The sequence below is a fragment of the Daktulosphaira vitifoliae genome, unplaced genomic scaffold (assembly GCF_025091365.1).
Source record: "Daktulosphaira vitifoliae isolate Bord-2020 unplaced genomic scaffold, ASM2509136v1 Scaffold_4, whole genome shotgun sequence".
Lineage (NCBI taxonomy): Eukaryota > Metazoa > Arthropoda > Insecta > Hemiptera > Phylloxeridae > Daktulosphaira > Daktulosphaira vitifoliae.
In genome coordinates, this window is record NW_026099575.1 from 29,012,335 (window position 1) to 29,038,800 (window position 26,466).

The 26,466-nt window shown below is 23.7% G+C and overlaps 2 protein-coding genes across 4 annotated transcripts in view; both read left to right on the forward strand.

Annotated features, from left to right (window-relative positions):
* The window catches only part of LOC126906120 (glycosyltransferase 25 family member), a 29,768-nt gene extending 17,578 nt beyond the window's left edge, over window positions 1-12,190 (forward strand). Inside the window, exons 6-10 of the mRNA XM_050686416.1 lie at window positions 1,061-1,135; window positions 3,717-3,774; window positions 7,003-7,130; window positions 7,208-7,411; window positions 11,809-12,190. Coding sequence (XP_050542373.1) covers window positions 1,061-1,135; window positions 3,717-3,774; window positions 7,003-7,130; window positions 7,208-7,411; window positions 11,809-11,986 — 643 coding nt within the window. The 3' untranslated portion in view covers window positions 11,987-12,190. The remainder of the gene's footprint in view (window positions 1-1,060; window positions 1,136-3,716; window positions 3,775-7,002; window positions 7,131-7,207; window positions 7,412-11,808) is intronic.
* A 6,459-nt stretch (window positions 12,191-18,649) lies between these two features.
* The window catches only part of LOC126904276 (otoferlin-like), a 56,366-nt gene continuing 48,549 nt past the window's right edge, over window positions 18,650-26,466 (forward strand). For 2 of the 3 annotated variants that reach the window (XM_050683180.1, XM_050683179.1), the window contains exon 1: window positions 18,650-18,783. In XM_050683180.1, coding sequence (XP_050539137.1) covers window positions 18,705-18,783 — 79 coding nt within the window. In that variant the 5' untranslated portion in view covers window positions 18,650-18,704. The remainder of the gene's footprint in view (window positions 18,784-26,466) is intronic. The other variant, XM_050683181.1, reaches the window with a different exon arrangement.

The window sequence follows — 26,466 nt, forward strand, 5'->3', positions numbered from 1 at the left end:
AGCGTATTTTGACAATCGTGTATGATTTATCTTGATTTTCTTAAACCACTACACAAAGGTAAAGCTCCAGGCAAGATAGTTGTTAATTTACTAATGTATATTTACTCATTTTTGTTTATTCAGCTACTTGGTTAATTATTTTCAAGATTTATTAATAAATAATTATAAGTTTTAAATAAGTTAGATTATTTCTGTTTTTTTTTTTCAAAAATACATACATGTATACTTTTTTAGTTAAATTTTTAGAGATGAGTGGTATTGTATATTGTTTAATAGGAATGGGGTAACTTAAGGCATTAATCGTTAATAATTTTTTTTATGACATAATACGTTGATATACAATAAAAATTTATTGTAAAAAGATGGACAAAAGTTTCATTTATTATTATATTTTTTTGTTTTTTGAATATATGAGTAGGAAAAGATTTATTGTTTACTTCAATTTATTTAATGGGTGTTCATTTTCATTTTTGTTTATATTAAATTTATTATTTAAGTGTATTACATTTTTGTCATTATAATGATTTTACAATAATATACTTGGTATAACAAATTCATATAGTATATCAAAATTTAGTGAACGACGATAAAGAAAAAGTTCGGTTTAACGAAAAATCCGTAAGCCAGTTCTCTTAAGGCTTTTTTATGATTTAATTTTTTAAAGATTTTCAGAAAATAAACTTAAAGTTAAAAACCGACTATTCCGTTGTAAAACTAAATCGTTTGTAAAATGAATATACGGTATCGGTGATTGAATTTACATTGCTGTTCGAATAATATTTTACGCTATACCTAAAATTGATTATTATAATGCCAAGAAGTTTTTATATTGAGTACTCCTTCAACTGTCTTTCCTCGAGTTAATTATAGACTAAGTAATTTATTGTATTATGCAGTATGTAATGAAATATTTCTCTTGTTTTAAATTTAAAAAAATAGCGGGTAGGTATATCAATATAATAGTGAAAAAAACATATTAAATTATTTATTTTTAATAATTTAGTTTTGTGCGTTTCAATATATTTAAAATATATTAATTAAAAAAAATTCTGTTTTTTAGAGCTATAAAGGACATAGATTTAGACTTAATGGGTGTGAAACTTTTACCGGGATATAAAGATCCATATTATAAACGGTAAGTAAAAAAAAAAGAAAAATTTAGTTTTTTAATAACTATTTTATTTAATTTTAAGTTAATTTATTTGATATACAGTATTATTTATTAAGAATATTACCCTTTTTTTCATTAAATAAAGATTTTATTTATTAAAAATTATGGAATAAAATATTATTTATTTTTATAAATCATGATAAATATTAAGTTTGTTGTGAAAAACTAGTAGTAGTTTGTAGGAGTAATTTTCGAAAGTTAAATGGAAACCTATAATTATTTTTTTACAATTAGAATAAACTAAAATAAATTTTATCTAGTTGATAAATTAGTTTAGTAATATTAATTTTGAGATTTTAGTATTTACATTTTTTACAGTTTAACGATGCTCTATTTTTAATAGTTAAGAATACCACTGTCGAACATTCCTTTCGCATATGACTAAAAATTATATTAATTCAAAAAGTAATATCACAAAATTGGTTATGGACTCTTCAAAATTTTATTTAGTCCATTCTCTATATAATAGTGTAAAAATAATTATAGGTTTCCATTTAATTTTCGAAAGTTATTCCTAAAATTAATGTTAAAATAAATTTTGTACAGTTTTTAATTTTAAGACTTTATTTTACCTTCACGATGAAAATAGCTACCGAATGCTATTTTTGTGTGAAAATTCTCGATTTCGTATTTTATATTTTTAACTTTATTATGCTATAACTTTTTAAAAAATGTATGGATCAATACAATTTTTTCATGAGAAGTAGTATTTATATACATCTTTCATTCAACATACTTTATCTTAATCAGGATATTAATAAGGAAATAGCAGATCATGTAGCTTTTGGAATAATCCACTAATTTTTTAAAATTAAACACTATCTAAAGATTTGCATCGAAGCGTTTTTTTTGATAGTGATATTAATTACTGTCAGATATCATTATACTTGATCTAACTATGATACGTCACCACTGTGCTGCGACCCCCCTGTGCTGGGTTTTTTCTTATTAATTATGTTACATAACTTGAAAATTGAATTATCATATATAAAGTTTCTAAAATATAAAATATATATAATGAAAATTATACAAAAAGATATGTCAAAGAAGAGATCTATCCTTTAATCCCCCCAATGACCTCCCTTGAAATCCTGATATAATACAGGTTATTTTTTTAACATTAGCCACTCAATTTGTTTTAGAATAATAATTATGTTAGGAGGATTCTTTTTAGTATTTTTTAGTTTTATATATTTCTTGATTTATCAGTTATTAATCCTTTTTTAATTCATCCATTATATCTTATAATTGTGTCAACTTTATTTTTATGATTCTTCTTCTTCTTTTTCCTGGCCTTAATCCCAATTACTTGGGGTCGGTACCCTTATCCTAAACTTCCACTTGACACAATCTTCCACATCCTCAATGCTCACATCATCTCATATCGCATTTAATAACTCCCCTCCATCTATTTTTTGGTCTTCTTCCTTCAACTTTCATTTTTATAACTGTTCTTACAGCTTCCCATTCTCCTCTCCTCATAATATGACCAAACTATCTAAGTCTATTTTCTCTCGCCTTACCCACGATTGACGCTACACCTCTACTCCTTCTTATATGTTCGTTCTTTATTCTATCTCTTTAGTCACTCCGCTCATCCATCTAAGCACTCTCATCTCTGCTACACTGATTCTCTGCTCTACTTTCTTATCAACCGCCCAACACTCTGAACCATATATCATGGTTGGTCTAGTAATTTCATCCATCACTATAGAAAATAATTATTGTAATAATATAATAATTATTTTTATGATTAATATAAAAGTAAATATCTTATAAAATAAAAAAATTGTATAATTAAGAAAATAACTGATTGATAAGAATTTATAATCCATTATTTCAGGAGTTTTTTAAATATATAATAGAGGAAGAGCTCGGCAAAGTGATCCATAACGATAAAAATAATATAATCCGTATTTACTCTCTACTCTATATTTAAAAATGTTTATAACTTAGTAATTTAACCAAGTATTGGTCCAAATTTTATCGACCAGTCATTTTTTATTTTATAAGGTAGTTAAATGTGTCCGTTGCTTTAAAAATATATAAAGTTGATACCCTTATAAAGTTTAATGAACGAATTAAGAAAGTAATTAATAACTGATAAATAAAAAATATATGAAATAAAAAAATCATAAAAATCATTTTCTTAACTTAATTAATATTTTATGTGAAATGGTGTGACCAATAGATTTAAAGAATAGATCTGTATTTCCATTTAATTAAAATGAACGAATTTTAGATAGAAATCAAATCCAAATTTATTATCTTATACACTTCGGTTCAGTTTTGTTATTTATGCTTTTGTAAAACATTCATGAAATTAAGTTCGATTGCAAATATTCATGTGAAAAATCTATATGTGTGATAAATGAGGTTTACATAACAACGATGGTTGTTTTTATTTCTCAATTAAAAAATTTTCGTTGTTTTATTTTTTATTTATTTTTAAAAAACTATTTTGTATCTTATTATAATCTATTTATATGTATACTTTATTTTAACCGTTATTTAAACAAACATTTTTTTCATGAATATTTTGTAGACCAATCACTAAAGGAGAAATAGGATGTTTCATGAGTCATTACAGATTGTGGGCTATGGTAATTATTTTAATATTTCAAAATATTTTTTATGATATTTATTGTACAGTGCAAGTAGAATTTATTAAAATAATTCTTATTTTTCTTTATTCAACTCGGTATTATTATTTTTAATCAATTTTACTTTACTCTCTGGATTTCAGCTTTATATATTTTTAGTTTTACATGCCAACCATTCATCGATTTTTATAAACATTCTTTTCTTAAAACCTTGAACTTTCTATTTTAAGTATTACAAACTTAAGTTGAACTCATCAAAAAGATAAATTTTGGTAAAATATAAGTAAGCAATAAAAATTAATATTTGATTTATTTATTTACATCGATTAGTTCTAAATCAAACAGTATTTTAATAAGTACTTAAAACACATTAAAAATGTATTTGTTTAATAATTTGTTTTTAATTTTACTTACAAATTGTATTATGATTAATTTTCAATTTACAAACCATTTAATTTATTTAACACAAAATTATCAAGTCAAATTAAAAATCCCAGGCGGTACTTAGTTGTATAGTGATATTTTGCATAAACATGTTACGTAAAATTTACGTTAAATGTTTTAAGTTTAAGTTAACATTAAATGTCACCAACTTATAGGATTGTTGAAAACAAAATTTTTGTCCAATTTATTCTACGTATTCAAAAATTGCTGATTCTCAATGAGCAATCTTTTTTATATAATGGAAAAATTATTATTTTTTAAACAAATCGAAGCATGCTGTTGTGTTGCAGTCTTCTCTTAAAACATTTATACTGTGTTTTAAATGTTATTTTTATTCAATAAATTTTTTATCTATTTTTCGAAGTAAAAATAAAATGTATAAATAATTTCAATTTATAATTTTCACAAATTGATAAATTTATTGCTGTAGTAAGAGGAATAAAATAATTAGATTTGATTCTTCTTACTAACGTGAGTTAATTCGCTTATAAATTTAGAATATATTTAAATATATATGATGTTTAATCTTATTTTCAATGCTTAAATATATGTATATTTTTTGAAATTATCATAATAAATAAAAATTATTACAAGAGTTTGTCAGTTAAAAAAAATACTTATTTACAGTGGTGCGAATAGACCATAGAGTTTTCATAGCAAGTGTCTCTAGTAGGGCCCCTTCAACATAAAAACTAATTCTTTATAAATTTTGACATTATTTTTAACAAAAAAAAATCATGAGAGCAAAGAAATACTTTGCCAACTTTCTCGCTAGTTGCGCTACTGCTTGTTTAACTTAATAAATTTAATTTTTATCTGGGCTTGTAATTTTAAATCATTTTTCATTTTTAGTTTTTAACATATCTATAATTAAAAAAATTTCTCTCAGCTCAAGTTTTTGTTATGTAAATAAAATTATATATCTTAATAACTATAATTGATTGTTTTAAAATCGTCATTCTTTTTTATGTCTTTGTTTTAGTTATAAAATTTAAAAATAAATTGTTGTGTAAATAGTCAATTTAAATAAATAGTAGTTTTAGTGTTGTGAGTATATTAATTAAAAAAAGAGATTATTACTAAAACCTATTATTTATTCTGTCTTTTAGAAAATTTCATCAATATTATGTTGTTATAGTACCCTTTAATTTTTTTTTAAGTCACCAAGACTGCGTTCTCATTTTTAAATAATAAATCAACAATTTTGTTATTTAAGTACATCATTTTTTATGTCACCAATTGTCTAGTATACAATTGCTTACCACAATGTACAAAAAAATTAAAACGTGGTTTGAATACAATATATTATCGTAAGTTTTTAGTACTTTTGAAAAATCAATATAAACATTTTCATTTTTTGTTTGGTATATTTCAGATGTACATAATGGCAATTATCTTAATTATTAAAATTCAAAAAAATCATTTTGTTTTAAACTTTAATATTTAAAATAATGCCGATTAAACATATTATAAGCTTTTACTATTTAGATTAATCTATAATATATTAGCTCATATTATGTATAAACAACAATTAATTAATTGTTGTTTCTATTTTATTTAACTTAGTTTTATCAAATAAAGTTTCTACTATTTGGTTAAATAAAAATGTTAATGCATTTATATGTTTATTATGTTATATAAGTTAATCGAGCTTTATGTGTTTTTGTTTTTGTACTAAGTGACGTATACATTTTTTATCGTATTATTGTCGTTTTCGCTTGTAAACTATTCACTTTGATGAATACCATAGACATGCTAAAGTCGATCTTAATAATGTGTATGTCTATAGTGATGTGCTATGTCTTGCATTGCAATTCCTAGTAACAACTATTTTACATAAACTTTATAGATCACTTTTTCATTTTCCATTTAGATCTTGTAAAGAAAGAAATGGATTTTATTTTTGAAATAAATAAAATGTTAGACAGTTATGAAATACGTAAATATAAGATTTTTTTTATATAAAACATGTTTAAACTCATGGTTTTTTTTGTTATTCTGAACACCTAGCTAGGTGAAGCCTAATAAAGGATATTATGCAAAATATAATAAGTAAATGCAACTATAAAATAACAAATGCAAGTCCGTTAATATACTAAATATTAAGTATTAAATATTACTTTAATTTCTTTTACTATTTAGACGTATGATTTTGTTATAAAAAGGTCAGTTAAAAAGCAGGGATTGTTTTTCTTTTAAAGAATAATAAAATTATATTATATTATATTATCAACCAATTAAAATTATCGATAAATATCAAAATGTTTTTGTATAACATAAAATTCTATACACTTAAATTAAATTAATGTGCTATTATTAGGACTTTATATGAAACATACATTAAAAATAAAATGCTGGTAACAGAATAAAAGTTGCTTGTGAACTCTTAGTAATCGTTGAAATATGTTTCATCTAACATTTTTAAGTTTAAAAATAACATCCTAATTTATCTATAATTAATTGTCTCAAAAATAAATGTTTCTGTAATATATAGTAATAATAAACGAGAACTTGGGAAGAATAATAATTTATGGTATATTGTCTTATTCAAATTACCCTATTGTAATTTTGGTCATTTGTGTTACAGTTGCGGTCGGGTGGGTTTTGTCAGATGTAGAAAGGAAATAAACCTAGTAACAATTGTTTTAAGTGTATAAAGTTTGTGACCAATGCTTCTTCGTCATTTCATAAGTTCATGTTGAACTTTTATGCTGGCTTGATCGATACTCGAAATGTTTTTTAAAAGTTTTAGTATTTATGACTATAAATGTGTTTTTTGTGTAGATAACTGCCGAGGGCTTAGACGAAGTGTTGATCCTGGAAGATGATATACGATTTGAACCGTATTTCCGTTTTAAGTTGCAAGCGATATTAGAAGAGTTGAGACGTCTAGGCATTCCGTGGGATTTAGTGTAAATAATAAATGTGACTTCAATAAAAATTGAATTAAATAAATTTACCAAATCGTATTTTATTGGTATTTTTGTAGATATATAGGTCGAAAACCGTTGGAAGATAGCAATGAAGTACCAGTAGAAAATTCTAAATATTTAATTTATCCTGGATATTCTTATTGGACTCTTGGATATTTAATAAGTGGTCGAGGAGCAAAAAAATTACTAGACGCTGATCCACTTAAAAAACTATTGCCTGTCGATGAATTTCTCCCTATTATGTTCAATCAACATCCACGGTAAGTTACTTAATTATTTTAAAATAATTAAATTTTATTGATAGCAATCCTTTATAATTTATTTAATAATAATTTTATTTATATGGACGTGTAGAAATCAAGTATTACTTTAAAGTATAATTGATTAGTTCATTGTTAAGTTCTAAATTTAGAGTTGTTAATGTTCAATGAAAATTAAGTGGTTCAAAAAGATCAAAAAAAAATTATTTTTTGAAAAATGTTGCTCCTACCCTTTATTTAATATTCTATAGCTCTAAAATAAGATTTCCAAAAATAAAAGTTAATATTTTTGAGTCATCCCAAACTGATTGAAATTAAAAACTTTTACATTTAATAAGATGACATATTTTAGTATTAAATTAAACTACTTGGCAATTAACAATTTTTAAATAGAAATAATTATATCAGTATAATTAAATTAATGTATTGTAATGTCATTAAGTGTAAATATTCTAAATATTAAATAAAAGGTAAATTAGTTTTTTAGCTTCGATATGAAGCTGAGAAGGTATTGGTTTTACTATGATGTGTTTTCTTTTTTTTTTTTTGTGTCTGTTACCACTTTTTCTCAGCTCTCACCGAACCGCTTTATTTCAATGATACGTCAAAAGATCACAAATCGTATCTAGTCGAAAACATTACCCTCAAAAATTGAAAACATTTTTCTAGTTTTCCATAAATGAGGGAAATCTCCAAAAAAATTACAAATTTATATATCGCTAATTTTCGAAATTTTTTCAATTTTTTTTACTTAAAATTGCCATAACTTTTTTAAATATAACTAAATCAATATAATTTTTTTATATAGATGTATGATATCATTACCTTTCATTTGGTATATTTTTTTTTATAAATCTGACTCTTTACCTGCCTACAGGGGGATTTTCAAAATGACAACTTTTTCACAAAAAATTTACATTTTCAACTTGACTTTTGAAAATGTTCCGGAAGGTCTGACACTTTAATTTATATCTTAAATTAAAGCTAATGTAATATACTTTAACATGGAAAAAAAAATTTTGGACTTTATTTAATCTTTACGGTGAAAATGGCTACCAAATGCTATTTTTGTGTGAAAATTCTCGATTTTATTTTTTACATTTTTAACTTTATAATACTATACTTATTGAAAAGTATATGGATCAACACAATTTTTTTATGAGAAATAATATTTTTTAATAATCCCTTTTTCATTCATAAGGAACTAGCTGATCATGTAGCTTTTGGAATGACCCACCAATTTTTTAAAATTAAACACTATCTAAAGATTTGCATCGAAGCGTTTTTTTTTATAGTGTTTTTAATCACTGTCAGATATCATTATACTTGATCCAACTATGATACGTCATCACTGTGCCGCGACCCCCCTGTGCTGGATTTTTTTGCTATATCATTGTTGCAGTTTGAATATGCTTTATGATGGTCTGAAACTATTTGTAAAAGTTATTGTTCTTGAATTAACGCACTTCTTTCAGCCGCATAATTTTCAATTCGGAAATTTTGAAATATGTCTTTAGCTTCTAAATAATGTTTTGAATATTTCCACTTATTGACATCAGATTTCCAAAATTCTTTTACAGCAAAAATTAAAATAATTGAATTGTATATTGATGTATTAGAATAATCATGAAGATGCATATGCTAAATATCATTTTGATTTACTTTTGGCCTTACCATACGAGCTTTAAGATCGGGTTTATTAATTATAGCATTCATAATTTTACTTTTTTTTTCTGGGAGACATTTTCATCAAATAAACCTCTTTCTATTAATTTATCTGAAAGATACAACAATGATTATATAAACAGCGATATCTAAATTATCACAGTTTAATAAATCTTTCATCAACTGTAAATTATTGCATCGACATTAATAGCTAGTTGTGACATGAACCAAATTTTAATATACGCCGTTATAAAAATAATACATAATAATTCCAAATCTTTTTTCTCTAGCATCAAGTTGACATTGTTTTATAGTACATAAATATTTTTAAAAAGTAAAGAAGCTTGGACATCCACCGAGCATGACTAGTTGAATTAGGTGTCATAAATTTTACTTCTCTGCTGGGTGCCCTCACTAAAAAATAAAATAGTTAACTCTAAGAAGTTATGATATTCACCTTTCACTTGTTGTTTTTGGAGTGATTTTTGACAAAAGTCTAATATTTTTTTTTTGTATTAGTTATTCTTTGAATAATATATGGACTTAGTATCTCAAATGTTGATTTATAAATAGTTGACCAATAAGAACAAAAAAAGTGGACAAAAAGTCGATTCTCTGGTTTTAATGTAGGAGTAGGTAATGCCACTTGAAATGCAGTCCTAGTAATTATTTTATACTTTAGTCTGCAAGCAAAAAGTATTTCCCAACTTCTGTTCCAAAAAAACGTGAGCTCCTTTTTTTCCTGTGTTTGAAGATATTATGTCATAACACATTGAGACAACACTTTTACTTAAATTCCATTCTTGATTATTTAAGCTATCAAAAACTGTCGTACTCTGTATTTCACCAGAAGACAATGTTAACTTTTTCTCGCGTAGTAATTTTTCTTTACCATTACCTGAAACAAGTATTGGAAGGCGATCTACGTATTTCTTCGCTGTAAGGTTTACCATTAATTTTCCGTCCTAATAAACTGTTAATTTGCTACTCGTTGAAAATGATTCTTTAATAAAATTAGCTATTTCTTGTCTATAGTTTTCTCCGTAGAATTTTATTGCACTATGACTGCACGACAGCGAATTTAGATTTATACCCAATGATACTCTGGTTCTGCCTTAAACAGCTCCCAACTCATTAGTAATTAGTGGCTTAAACTTTTTTTACTTGTTCTATTTACTATAGATTTTTTAATCTTTACTTCAAAATTATCTTTGAATTGTTTTCACTTGTGTCAGTATCAGATAAAGTAAAAGTACATGACGCTTTTTTAATCATTTTTTCTTTATAAAATCACAGTTTTTCTCCACATTCAATTTTCTGTTGTTCTCTTTGTGAACCAACTAAGTGAATAGTAGACATAAATCTACATCTTCCTGGTTCTCGCTGAGCCAATATAAACAGTTGATTTTCATTAAATGTATTTTATTAAAGCATTCGCATTAGTGATATCAAAAAGATAAGTCATTTGCAATATGAAACGCAATTCTTGTTGACGGTATAATGTCGTTTCTCTATTTTTATGTTTATATAAATTAAGCCACTGATTATAAAGATTTTTAAATTTGACTAAAGCGTTATCACTGCGAGTATTTGGTATTCCATATTATTATAAATTCTTATTTTACAAAATATGTCTATAAACGAGGGGTTAACTTATAAAATTAAAACCTTTACTCTTATAAAAGAAACTTATCTACAACGCTATAAATGTCTAAATAGTAAAAAATAAAATGGTTTAAGATCCTTCAAAAATATTTTTGGTTTATAGAGAACAAATTTAAGTGGTAAGAGACAAACATTAATTTTTTTGCAAGTTGTCCAAATTTGTGAATATTGTTCATGAACAATAATTTAATGCAAAAAATATCTATTTATTTTGAAGTACAGTCAAATAGGCCAATTTTTATTGCGTTTCTAATATAATATGTTAGAACTTACTAGCTGTTACTGTTGTTAACTAATTTAATTATTTATTATAGAAAAATTTTAAATAAAGAATTGTATACATCTTTTGTCATAAAACAACATAAAAAAAAACTATTAACGTCAATGCACCAACAATGTATCTACTAGTAAAATGTTTACATGTATTGTTAATAAACACAAAATATTTGTTCAGAAAAGTTAAGTCACGGGATCTGTAAAATATTTTACTTAACTAAATTATTTAACTGTTTGGGGTAATTAAACATTTGTGTAAACTTGGAAATTTAGCTATCGCTCCAAGTTGGCCCATATGACGGTAACATTTTTTCTTATAAGATTTGATTTTTTTGTCATGGTAAAAATAATTGTTTTATTAAACTGATTAATTTCTATCTCAATATATTATATTACGTACAATACAATGTTAAGTAAATGTTTAAATAAAATAAATATTTTTCATTTTTTCAAAATTAAAAAATTTAATTTTTATCTACAGTGCAGGTTTTCTGTAGTAAAAAAACACCGTGAGTGGCAAATTTTAATTCTTCGCTGAAAGTATATAAAACAATTTTTGTTTATTTATTAAGCTATAACCTTATTATAATTTTTTTTAGAAAATATTTTTTATTACCATTGCTCTTATGTCTTCCCCATTGTGAGTCGTTTATCGCTATGTCTACCTTTGCGGATACAAAATATCTTTAAAACTTTCCCAATAACACTTCTGCATTGTATACATCTGTGTTATCATTGTATAACTGTGGTTAATTTATAAATATTGTTTTCTTATTTGCAATTTATTTTAGAAACGAATGGTTAAGTCAGTTTATTGAACGAAATTTGCTAGCCTTATCAGCGTCGCCATTATTAATTTACCCCATACGGTATACCTATGACGAAGGATATGTAAGTGATACTGAAGACTCAGTAGTAATTACAACAAAAGACTACATGGAACAAGATAATATTAAAGTAGATTTGTAATGAACTTTATATTTTACTTCTCAATTGTCATATATTTTATTTTTTATTAGTTGATCAAAAGTTTATTGTTGTTTATATTAATAATTATATTCATATATTATTTGCAATCTCAGTTTATTACAATTTATCATTATAGTTGTTGTAATAATATCTTAAAAAAAAGTCTTGCATAATAATTATTTTATGGAGAAATCTTAATTTTATTATAAATTTATATTTAAAAAAAAATATGCAAGTTTTATAAAAGATATATTTTTAAACATTATTCTTATTACCTATCTTTTTAACTAGATACTTGTATCTACTTGATATTATTATTGATGGTTTAAATACATATTCAATAGTCTTTATTTCGTTGCATTATGACTTATATTTAAATGAGATTACTTACACCAACAACTACATTTTTAAAATATATAATTGTGATATTTATAAGTTTTACAAACTGATAATTTATTAAAATGAATATATTGACCAATTAATTATAATTTTTGTAAAATTATATATATTTAAATATATGGTGTTACCATTATATTAATGTATTTATGTTTGGGTGCCATTTTGGATGTTAAAGTATGATAACTAATGTTTTTAAATATATATTTTTATATAATTTTTTTATACCAAAATAAATGAAGAGTTATCAAGTTATGCTGTTATTTGTTATCATTGTTCTAAGCTAACTACAGAAATTGATCATAGGTGTGCTTTCGCGATGTCAATTAAAACAATGGAAGATTAAACTGACGTTAACAGATATTCTAATCCCTTAATTGACATGAAAATTATTTCAGTGCTTTGAACTTGTTCAATATAAAGTAAGTTTTACAAGCTTCTATCAATTAGTTTTATGGAATTTTCCATTGTTAGAAAAAATTGATTTACATATATTACAAGTGTTTCGATAAAAATGAACAACGTTTTTATGCCAAAAACTATTTTTCATATATACTTAGTTTTATTATAAGATTTTAAAATGAAATAACCTTTAAAGATTTTGAGCTAAAAGAGTTATTTATTAATTATCAATAAACAGGAAGAAGAATCGTATTTGTTAAGATCGATCCAAAGTAATACGAGTTTAATTTTATGTATAAAATTTGACTCACGAGTGTTTTAGTTGTTTGTAAAAGTTTTTAAAGCATATTTTAACTTGTAAAAGTATGTAAATTTTATATTTAACTTATGTAACACAAGCTGACTATGTCGTATTATATATTGAATACAAAAAATCACTCTGAAATAATGTTGGCTTACACTTATTTTAATGTTATTAAACGAAGGTAAATAAAATCATTCTTAAATCGTCCAAAGTTTAAAGTTAAGTGTCTGTAGTTTCTGTAAATGTTTACATTTGTAATACAATGTGCGTTTTATTCGATTTTTTAAAAACTTTCTAAGGACAACAAAGTTTAAATTGGTTTATTTACAAAAACACGTGGTAATATAAGGTTTACTATTGTGTTGGCTTCAAGTATTTAAAAGAGCCATTTTATATAATTTAAAACATTAAAAAACATAGATTTACATTAAATTACACTGTTTTGTTGATTAATATTAATAAATTACATAATTTATATTTATTTATAGTCTTTACACAATTCAAAAATAAATTTTTTTAGATAAATTAAAATTTTGTATTTCTTTTTAAAAATATAGTATTATAAGAAATTAAAATGTTCAATGAGCTTTTCTTTATATAAACAACAGTAAAATTTAAATGCCAGTTGTTTAATTTTGTAAATTTAAGTAAAATTTTTATATTAATCGTGAGTTTCTATTTTATTATAAACTAAAATCTACCTGAGTTAAATGTAAAGTTTTTTTTTAACTATGTGATATTAATTTTAAATTAGCTATCGTGGACACTTGTCAATCACATATTTCTGATTATAATTATCTGGTTATTCTACTCTAAATTAGTTGTTTTTTGAATTATACGCCAATTAATTATTGAACATTTTTCGGAAATACTGACACTTTTTTACATATTTTAAATTAAAGCTTATGAAATATATTTTAATACGAAAAAAATAATTTCGAACTATACATTGTTTTTATGGTAAAAATTGCTATTGCGTACAAAAATATGCTATTTTTGTGTTACAATTCTCAGTTTTGTATTTTATTTTATTTTAAAATGCTTTACAAGGATAGTACACTGATTTTTATAAATATTATATAAATTTAATTGACATAGTATAGAAAGTTAAACTTACTTAAATTTTTTTGATTCTTTTAAGCCAAGGAAAATAAATTTGAACTAGCTTAAATTGCCAGTTTTATCCACTCAAGAAATGTGACGTACCGATACTTAGTCGGTAAAACTTATATATTTCATGCTTGAGGTACGAAGTTTAAACCCTAAATGTTTTGCTTTATATAAATAAAAAAATTATTTAATACAGAAATCATCAGAAAAGAAAATATAAAACTCGGCTTTTTCCGGAAAAAATAAATGACATTTATGATATTTATAACTTACTTTATCACTAATGAATTTTTATTATTATTTATTAATATTTAACGATTTAAAAATCGTAAGTAACTTTTACTTGCTTTGACAATCAAAAAATATGTTTCTATTTTTATTTGTGTTTCTAATAAAAACATTTTTTGATAGTGTAAGAATTTATACTATTAACTCTATTTATCTATTATATTTGGTGAGTTTTTTTTTTGTATATATCTAGATAGTCTAGCAAAAATATTTATATTACTTGAACAATTTTAAAATTTATTATTGCGGCTTTTTAATAAGTAGTAAATTATACTTCATAAAGTTTAACAGTGACATTATTATAACTTTTAAAATATTTTTTGTACATTTTTGTTATACAAAATAAAATGATTGAAACGATGAATTTTCTCAGAAAGCAGTAATTTTTTAATTAAATCCTTTATTTTTCATATAGAAAATGTTGAAACTCCTATTTTTATTAAACTTTTTGAGTTATTAAATCTTTTTACTTGATTTACAACACTAAGTAGCAATTTTTTTTTTACTGGAAAAATTAAATGATTTTTTATATTTATGTGATGAATTTAAAAATATCTGCTACATTTTCTTTCAATGAATATCCGTTTATATAATGTATACCAAATTCTTTATTTGCTTTTTGCGTAACCACGTAATTTTTTCTTGAAAATTTAATTATTTATAATTTGCACATTATGTAAATCTATAAACATGAATTAATAATATTTATACACAACATTTATATTAAAAAAAGTCGAATGTATAATATCATCTTCTTAAAATAAAGCTATAGTACTGCTTGTTGTTATGTTTTTAAATCTTATTTTTAAGTAATGAAAAACATCAGAATTGATTTAAGTATACTTTTTATACCTATCAAATCAGATAATTTAGCCATTATTTTAATTTTCTAACTTAAATTATTTTATTATGATTTATAACTTTGATCTGCTAAATTACAGTTTTTTAATGATCAGAATACTGAAAAGTATATATTGTAATAAATATTTTTTTTAAATAAAGCATGTCATCCATAAAACAGACGATGTCAGGCACATACTGTTAAAAAATAAAATACATCTTAATATTTTGATCCTTAGCTTATTTTCAAATTTCTAAGATGCAAAAGGTATTGTTGTAGACTTGTTTAACTTGTAAGATGGGGCTTATGTGAAAAAAATTATGTATTGTAATATAACAAAAAACGTAATATTATTTAATATTATAAAAAGTTGTAATATTTTTAAATTAAAAAAAAATATCGAGAAAAACTTAATTAATAAAAAAAATTTAGTAATGAATACAATTAATTTCAAAGCAATCAAAATATTATCAATGTAATCAAATTATGTAGTAATTTTATTACAAGTGTTTCTACATTATTTCAATATATATGGCCTAAAATGAGATGTACTTCAACATAAATTTTACAGGGACAAATTTGTAATGTGCAGTATGCATAGTTAAATAATAAAATATCAATTAAATATTTATATTAAAACTTAGAACGTCATATTTAACGCATAATAATTAATATGGATTTTTTAATTTGTACACATTAATTGGCATGGTGACAGAATTTTTTCCTAAAGAGCGGAAAAGGGTAATTAAATTTTTGGAGGGGCAAGTACAGTATTTGTGAAATATTGTTAAATTTTAAATACAAATTTAATACATATAAGCAGGGCCGGGTTAAGATTTGGGTTGATACTTTGAGATGTGGAAAATATCGCCACATAAAAGTGATAAGCAAAAAAACATTTTAAAATTAAAAATATAACCATGTAGTGCACTTTAATATGTTACCAAACCATTTTTATAATCAATAGGTGATCTTTAATCTGTAATAATAACGTGAAACCAACAACTACAAGTACAACAGTCGAATATGATTATAAATATCAATATATAAATCTAACAAGATTTCATATCATTACAACTTATTATAAAGCCGTTGTCAGTCAACAGCCGTTTTTTTAAATATAAAATACTCGTGAGTGAAAGAAGAGCAAATTTTCTTTTTTTATACTTTCAAATTATTATAAATTTTAAAAACTGACGATAGTGATAAATTTTTGTTGGATCGAATAATTCAAGCTAACAATTTATTTTAGTTAATATCTTAATCAGAATAATTTAAGATTGGTTTGAAATATTTTTGAAAATTGCTTATTAGAAAGTTTTTGAAACAATAATACAATAGTTAAATAACATTTTATATTTTAGTATTAAGTTATTGCATTACCAAACTATTTTGAAATGTTGTGGAATTGATATTCTCAAAAAACAATCATGAATTTTTATAAACAAATATTAAAACAAAAGTTTTAATATTTGTAAAATAACTAATACTCTAACTAACACATATAGAAGCTATAATGAAATTAAATTTGTGCACATTAGAATAAATTTTATTCTAACACATAAAGCTTATTGTATGCTATATTTTTATAGCTATTTAATTTCATAATGAAATAATATATACATTAAATATTTATGAGGTATAACGAAATATTTAGTAATTAATTCTAGTATTTGAATAAATAATCAGCAGAATGAAGAATTATTTAAAAAAAATTAATGAAATATAATAATTTCAATTAAAATTCCATTTTAATAATGCCCAAGTCTGACGTAATAGTAAATATACTTAATGACTTTTTATTATTAAACGATGAAATATTTAATAATTTTTATTTAAAACAGCTTTTTCGTTAATATAAAATAAATATCTAAACACATTAAAAATTGTATTGTCATAGATAAAAACAATCTAAAATGAATAAAGAAATGTATAAAATTCCTTCTTTTTAATTTCATTAGTAATAATAGAGAATAGAGAAATGCATAAAATTCCCTCCTTTTAATTTCATTAGTAATAATAAAAATATAAAATAGATATATATTTTTGAATTGAATGAAATCCAAAAAATGGATGGACGTGCTGCTAGATATATGAAACATAACGGACGTAGTAATTGAAGCATAATGATGTGAGTACTTGGAAAAATCAAGTATACTCGATTAATTTAAGTATCCTAGGATGTAAAAGTAAACGATTTTTCCTTCTAAAATTAATTATTAATAATTTTTACAATATTTTTTGTTATAATAAGTCTCTACAATAATAAACTTATTATCTTTAAAGTTTATTGACACTAATTACTTTATGTTAGTGATAAAATAGTTGCTTTAATTTTAGAAAAATTTCTCAAATAAAATTTATTACCTCTGTCATAATTATTAATTATAAGTTTTTAAGTTTTTATTTAGCATAAATTATAGTCGAATTATTATTAAATTATTGACTTCGAGTCTTCTTATTTTCAACTCGTTCAATCGCTACTCATGACAACACCTTATCTGTCACATTTTTGGGAAGTATGTGACGATTAGAACAAAGTTTTGTCCTGAACTGGCTAAACTACTGAGTTCTGATTCTCTCACTAGTTGTGAATTTATGAAAAATCAATTAGGTGTGGAATCAGGTATTTTAATTATGATGGTCAAGCCGGCTATTGCTACCTTATCTTATGTTTTTATTTTTAAATTTGTTATCGGTTTTTTTAAAATATAGGTAATAGTTATTAAATAATAAAAATAACAACTTGTCTTTTATTTAAAGCACTTATTAATAATGCATTATTAATATATTATTGTTATTATTATTCCTAAATTATAGTTTAATATAATAATTATAAATAAACACCAACAAATAAAAAAAGCAAAATTAAATTAATAATTATTTACTATAGGTATATTTATTCATATTTCGAATAATTTTTCGATTCTCTCGATAAATAATAATAGTTGATTATTCTTATCATACGAGCAGACGATTATAACTTCGAGTGATTTTTCGAGAGATTCACTCGATTATGAAAATGTCTCGATTACTAATCATTCGATTATCGAAATCATTCGATTATGCCCATCACTAATAATTAAGTATATTTGTTATTCGTTTTTAGTGATCAGATGATCAATACACGCACCGCCACCTAGATATTGATTATGTTTATAATAAAATACACTATCTATGTGAGAGTTTTAATTTCATACATAATAAATTTAAAACAGATGGCAGCACTAAAATTACATAGAGAGTTTTGACGTTCAACAAGTAATGGCTTGTTGCGCCAATAAGTAGCAGGTGTGTAGTATCACAGGGTTGGTTCAACAACTACACCATCTCCAGTCGTTGATGCGCAGCCACACTGGCTAGTTTTATGTTTTGCTATGCATGTGGTAATAAGACTTAACTGTTGTAAAGTGCCAAAATACAGCGGGGAGCGACTATTCAAATTAGAGTTCAGAGGTTAGTATAGATAATTTTAAAATTAATTTTTAAGCATTATTTAGTGTCAAAATATTTATATACATTAACTGACTCACAATTTCCTACATAAAATTAGTATGATTTTAAATTATTTTTCTTTCTAAAATTATTTATATTTAGAAAATAACGATGAAAATACATTGATAAGAAATAAATGAGCAAACAGATTATAAAATACGCCTTCTGTGTTATTGAAAAATACAGTTCAAGTATTTTAGCGTATTAAATAAAATATTCAAATAAATTTTAAAGAACCGTTTTGTTTTTTAATTGTAACTGGTATCGGAGAGTAATCAATTATTTACTAATACTCTATTTGACATTTTTATATATAAATCTATTTTATATTTTGGTAACTTAATAAGAAGAAAAAAATGTATGTATATTTATTAGTTCACAATAATATCCTGATATAGTTAACAAAAATAAAAAAAGATGTGAAATGTGAAATTACAGCGCCTACTAAATTTTTGATTATAAAGGTATTTATGCACTCTTTTGACAAAATCATTTGACCGCCTCTGTGGTGAATTAGTGGAATTAAATTAAAAAACAATAGTATAAATCATTTAATATATTTTGTACAACATAGAAATATGTTTGATTATAATACTATTAAAAAATATACTTTAAAGTATATATTGAATGTATACCAGATATTTCTAAATTTTAGGAATATTTATAATATATATTTTAACATACTACAGTGAAACCACCTTAACTGGTATATTAAACGGAAAAATTCATTGTTTCCGGTTTATTTTATAGATTAAAATTAACCTCTATTTTACTTAGTAAAATATATTAGTAAATAAGAAATCCTTTGCTCATGTTGGATTTAGTAGATTTGTATTCAACGGCTTAAATATTTATATATATACATAAAATTATAATTTATTCAAGTCATTTTTATTTATTTCTGTATATTTGAATACAAATTTTATTGTTTTTTAAATGGTAGTATACAATATAAATGTCATGAATATTGATTTATGTCAGTAAAGTTTATAAAATATTTTAACTATATTTACCATATTATTTTTTTGATTCAAATTTCTTTAGCTCCTAACTATTATAAGGGGACTTGTATAGGCAATTTTGGGCCAGATATGCGTATGATACATTGAAATTACAATTACAAATTTAATTTTTGTTAAAATGCATCGGTTTGATCCCTTTGTTTATTATTTATTTTATATTGCGAGGCCCCTAGAAAATAATTTTTGCAGCATATCTATGCTATGATATTGGCTAAATTAAAAAAAAACAAATTGTGTGTTAATTAAGTTAAAATATTATTTTAATTTTTGTAGTTAACCACTTTAATTGAAATCTCATAAAAAATGTGATAATAAAATATGAGTTTTAAACTTCTAATCTAAAATTTTATTGCTGGTGTAAATGCTGTGTAATCTACGTGTAAATAAATTTACGAGACTCTTAATCTCGGGGTCGTGGGTTCGAGTCCCACGTTGGGCGCCACTTTGTTGTATTTATATATGGAACAATCTTTTTGTTCTAACTTATAGTTATAGTAGTTCAATAATAACGCAAAATGTAGTTAATAAAGATATAATCAATCAAAATAAAACATATAAAATATTGATACACTTAAAAACGGATAAATAAATAATACACCAAAATAAAAATTTAATGTCACAAACGTACCACACGGAAAAAGATTACTTTCGGTACTCTCGAGGTCTTCTCTCTCTCCTCTCTTCAATTCATTCCATTTCATCTTATATACTAACATATTTTGTTTTTCTTTTTATAAAATTCATATAGTAATCATTTTCAAAAATGTTTATAAATATTTACTTCCTGATAGTAACAATAATTTGGGAATTACAATTAATCTAAACATTACAAAAGTGTTCTACTTCTAGGTTTACAAATAATAGACTATATTATATTTTTGTAATAATAGATCAAGAAATTCATAGTTAAACCAAACATTACAAAAATGCTTTGTTTTCAGTTTTACAAAATAATGACCTATATTACACATTATTTTTAATCTCGAAGCTATTGTAATAAATAATGAATTATTTTATATCAACGAGCTTATCCCCAGTGAATTGTTATCAATATATTCAAGTAATTCAGTTTATTTGATTTTTTATTTCTAAATAATTAAAATTAGTACTGTTTTTCAATATATTCAATAATCTATATATTTGAAGGATTCTGTTTATATATATAACTGTATTTAAATTGATGAGAATTCATGTTTTAAAAGACTCAAATTTAATATAGACCAAATGTTATTTTTAATTTGAATAATCATTCAAAAGTGGTTTTTGCCATCATTTTTCAAATTTTAGTTTTTTTAGTAAAATAAGATTAAACATAGTGTGGGATTTAAACTTCAAAACTCACCCTTTTTTTACAGGTTCCTATAATATAAGGACGTCCTACGTATAAAATTTGATTTATACGAAATATAAATGCTAAATATAATTAAATATTATTTACTATAAATATAAAACATATTAACATACAATGTAACTCTTATGAAAGGTCAATACTTAGTAATTGTATATCTTGATACGATTTTTTTTAAAGAGGGCTCTCTTGTACTCGCAGTGTATTATGATAACTATCACACAATAAAATATAATAATTTAATATTTTTCTCTGTGTTAAAGTTAAGATTGCAGTGTAAGTTTTAACTTCATAATTTAATTTCTGGTTATAATAATTTGTATGTATTGAAAGATTTTTTCCAAAAACAAAAGAAATGTGTTTTTTATATAATTTGACATAATTAAATAATACACTATCTTGTAATTTTTAAAAAGTTAGGATTTAATTATTATTTGTTTATTTATTTTATTTTTTGTAATAAATTAACAGTTTCAAAGAGTGTTTCATTTTCTACTTCTTCTTCAAAAAAAAATGTTATATGGATAGCAAAAATTTTTATCTGCTAAGTTAGCTGATAGTATGAAGTAATAGTATTAGCAAGTGGCTAATACTACTACTGCGGTTTCCAAATGTCATAGTCCATTATCGTAACACAAACTTGATTCGACCTATCTCTATACTATAATCCGATCTGTGCTTTATTCTTGTCCATTTTATCTATCAACCATTGTTTTGGTCTTTCAAATGGTCTATTCCCATTGGGTATCCACTTTAAAACTCATATCATTAGACTATTTTATCTTCTTTTGTGACTAATCCATTGGTATTCTTCTATATTGTAGTAAAACTACTATATTTTAGGCCTTTTATATAACTGTTGTAATTCCAGATAGCTTCTTATTCATTTTCTCGTCTAGATATTACCATATACTTCGTCTAAGATTCGTTTGTCTGTAGTCCGATGACTTAACTATTTGTTATTAGTTTCTTGGTGCATGTTTTTATTTCTTGGCTATCTGATCCCAATATGATAATATTATCTGTATATGCTGGTATTCCATGTTGACTTTTATAATCTTCCAAGTTTAATCCGTCATATTTGTTCTGAATTTTCTCAATTACTATTTCTAATATTATATTTAAAAATACTGAACTTAAAACATCTCCCTATCGAAACCCGGTTTTAACTTCAAATTCTGATATATCGATGTAGATTGATTCTAACGTAACAACCTGTTTTATACGCACATAATATGATTATTCTTACCGTTTTAGCTGTTATACCAAAGAAATTTAGCGCATTCAATTACACTTCTTTATCAACTCAATTATGTTCCTGTTTATAATCAACAAACAACATATACAAGTCTTTAATTCATAATGCTTTTTTAATAACTGCGTAATAGTAAAAATTTGATCTATAATAGATCGACTGCCCATTAAGTGCCATTGTGACCTTTTCTAATAGAAAGATAATTTACTTATTTATACTTCTGGATCCATGACTGAAACTTATATCTACAATACACTTTAGGCACTGTCACATTAGTGACTCAGTCACATCGTGCCATCTTATTCAACATTTTCTTAAAACTAATTATACTAATATTTTTGTTGTATTTGACTTACAATAATTCAACTTAAAGTAAGAATAAAAGAAATTGTAAAATAAATAGACAAGTAATCCATGTTATTTGTCTTCATAAATTAAGTTGCGTGATTTAGTAATTTATGTTTAAAATTAAATGATATATGAATAAAGTGTGTTTACTTTATGAAAGAAAAATCTATACAAACTAGACAACTATTTCAAAAAATTTTAATAAACAAATTTAAGTATAATTTTTATGCTTTTAGTAAATCATTTTTTTTTACTTTTTACCAAATAAAATTATGATATTAATTGAAGACTAAGATAATTTTCTAACAAATTAATAAAAAAAAATATATCATTGTGTTTTTACACCTTGAAACTAAATTAACTCACGTTAATCATTTAATATAAATATTTTTATAATTATTTGGAAATGAAAATTAATATTTTTAATTTTATTTAATTTCACATGTTAACTAGCATTAAAAAAATCATGACTTATATTATAAAAGAAAAACATATAATTAAATTAATCAACTATTTGACTTTACGCTCTATGATATTCAATATTAATTTCATATGCTTACGTTTTACATCATAATGATAATTTATAAATTAATTTTGAAAATAAATTTTTATTCTATACATGTTTAATAGATTGGGAGACATAACTATTTTTGTCGTTGAAATGTAAAATATTTTAAATAAATGAATACTTAGGATTATAGTCGTATTTAAAAGCAGTGTTAGATCTATTTAAATATAAAAACCTTCTTCGTCATTTTTTTTTAGATACATTCTGGTAGAATTATTTTTGCAAAAATATTATAATTTTTACTAAATAAAACTGACTTAAATTTATGATTTTATTTATGTATGTAGCTAATAACAGTTCCAAATGTAATAATAAAGCCTTNGTAAATATGATTTTATTTTAAATGTATGTAGCTAATAACAGTTCCAAATGTAATAATAAAGCCTTAGTATTTTTATTGATAAAAGATTAACTCTTAAATGTTCAATAGTTCAAATGTGTCAAATCCATTGTTTGGAAGATAAATTTTATAAAAAGGAAAAGTTTGAGCTAAATATATTGTTGAATAATGAATAGATAAGTAGAGACAAATACATGGGGTATATAAAAAAATGAGAAAGGTAAATTGATGGCTTGGAAAAGGGAGATGAGTGCTGTACTGGTGAAGTAGTTAAAGATAAAACAGTATAACAGGTAAACTTTATGTCTTTTTATCTAAAAGTGGAATATTCACTTGGAATTCTAGTCGAAACAGTGTGATGTAGAAAGAGAAAAGATGTAAAAAAAAAATGTCGTGTTAAATATAATATGCCATGGATAAACAATAAAATATATCACATTATGAAAAAATATAGGGAAATATGTTGTAACTTGGTCTTATTTAAATAACTTGATTTTGATTGTAATGCAATGTCATTATTAAGTCCAGGACAGACGAAAACGACCCACTCCATCTTGGAAATTGACAGCAATGTAATGACTATAAAGTTGTTGACAATGCTGTTGTCTCAAAAGCGTGAAGAAGATGACTTTTTTTTAACATAACCATAGTTTCTCAATGCGGTTTGATAACGCATGAGAGAGGGCATTGAACAGTGTTGCCACAGCATTGATTATCTGTTGACAGATGTGGTATTTAGGGCAAGGAAAATTTAACTTAAATTAATATACTAAACAAATCTGTGTGTATATGTGTAACACTGAACCTACAGATGTATGATGCGCACTTTTTGAATATATTTACTTGTGTTCTTATATTCATTATAATTTTATTACGTTACAAACTCTTAAAATTTTATAAAAATAAGTATAAAATCCAAATAGTATACTATTTATTAACACGTAATTAAAGACTATTATAAATAAGAGATTTGTAGAGTATTTTAAATAAAAGCAAGGTACAACATTCTCCCCTAATCTTAACATTAATAGGAAAATAAGTTTTAAACGTACTTAAGATGGGTGCAAGATTACTATTTTTTTGTTTACACAGTTCTTATTAAAATCATAATGTTAAATTGCTTAATCTTAATTTATCGAAGTTTTGTTTGTTTATAAACATAGTTTTCGAAGATAATATTTCAACTATATGTTAAAATATGTGTAAAGCCTCGAAGTTGTAGTAACCCAAACAAACACATTTTTTATTAATCTAAAAGCTTAATTGTGGTCTTTCGCTTTCAATTTTTTTTATAATGAAAACAATTTTTTAAGTGCTATTAGTTATTTTTAATGAAAAAAATCTCAAGTTAAAAAACTTAATAAATTTGCACATAAGAGAAGTTGCGCCTCAGGTGAGTTTGGCATGATATTGATTAAAGGTTACATAGTAACTACGGCTTGCTACTGAAGTTTTGTCCTAACAAAAACTGCACGATCTACAACTCTTAAAATATTTAGGTTTCTTACAATATGTAAATCCTATTCAGGAGCAGCTGTACAAATATTGCTGAGGATTCGCATTAATAATTTTTTCTTGTTGACTTTATATGGTTAAATAAACTATGTTTTTCGAAAAAACTATAATAATGCATGTTGTTTAATATACATGTGTATTTTATCAAATATACTTATAAATGTTTTTTTGTGAAATTTTCGTAAAATGAAATGAAGTTCAATGAAACATAATTTTTGTGGTATTCACAGTCTATAGGGAATATAGTAATCAGCAAGTCAGGATTATAGTAAGGGGCGGGAGAAGGCCATGACCCGGGATTTCAAGATTCAGATTTCCTATCTTTTTGTTAAAGCATAGAGTATAATGCTAATATAATGTCTAAGAGCCTCATTTAAATTTTGGAGTTAGGAAAATTTTGAAAAAAATGTTTTATTTTGTACTTGTTAAAGAAAATAGCAGGCATAAGTAACAAAATCATGTTATCTAATATTATTATGATGTATTTCTGCGACGAGAGATGTTTTAAGATTTATCATAACATGACAAATAAAATGAGGTTTATATTAGTTTGGATTAAGTTTATAATCATCTACTTAAAATTACATTAGTGTGATTAGGAAGATACGTACCCTTTTTTAAGCAAACATTTTAGCTATAATATTTGAACCATAAAATTATTATCATACACCCAGAGAAAAACCTCGACCTATATAATAAATTCATTGTTCAATTTGATAAATATATCATTACTATTGAATCTATGATATATTTATCAATATGATGATTTTTTTTTTTTTTTGAACAATAATTATTCATAAGAATAATTATTTTGTTCGTATTAATAAAACATTATCATAAACCCTTGATAAAATTTCTCTATCAAAATTGATTGAGGTTTTTCTTTGGGTGTAGATAAGGATATATGAAGGTAAAGTTTAAGTCCTCTGTAAATTTTTTAAATTATATTATAATTATTTGACTTAGTCATCATATTTAAATAAAACTTTTTTATATTATACTAGCAATGCGTAAAGAAAGTAAAATTTTTTTTAGGACACCCTTTCCATCATGGTAAAATCTTGATTAATAATATAATTTAATAAAAATAAATGTTTTTTTCGCTATGTATTATAATGTATTATCATTATGAAAATTGTCCAACCAAAAAAATCAAACAGGATGACCGCCGCTTTTGCAACCTCTGCTCTGACTCTCATGTATGTTTTTTTTTAAATTAAAAATAAGTTAATTAAGTTTTTCAATATT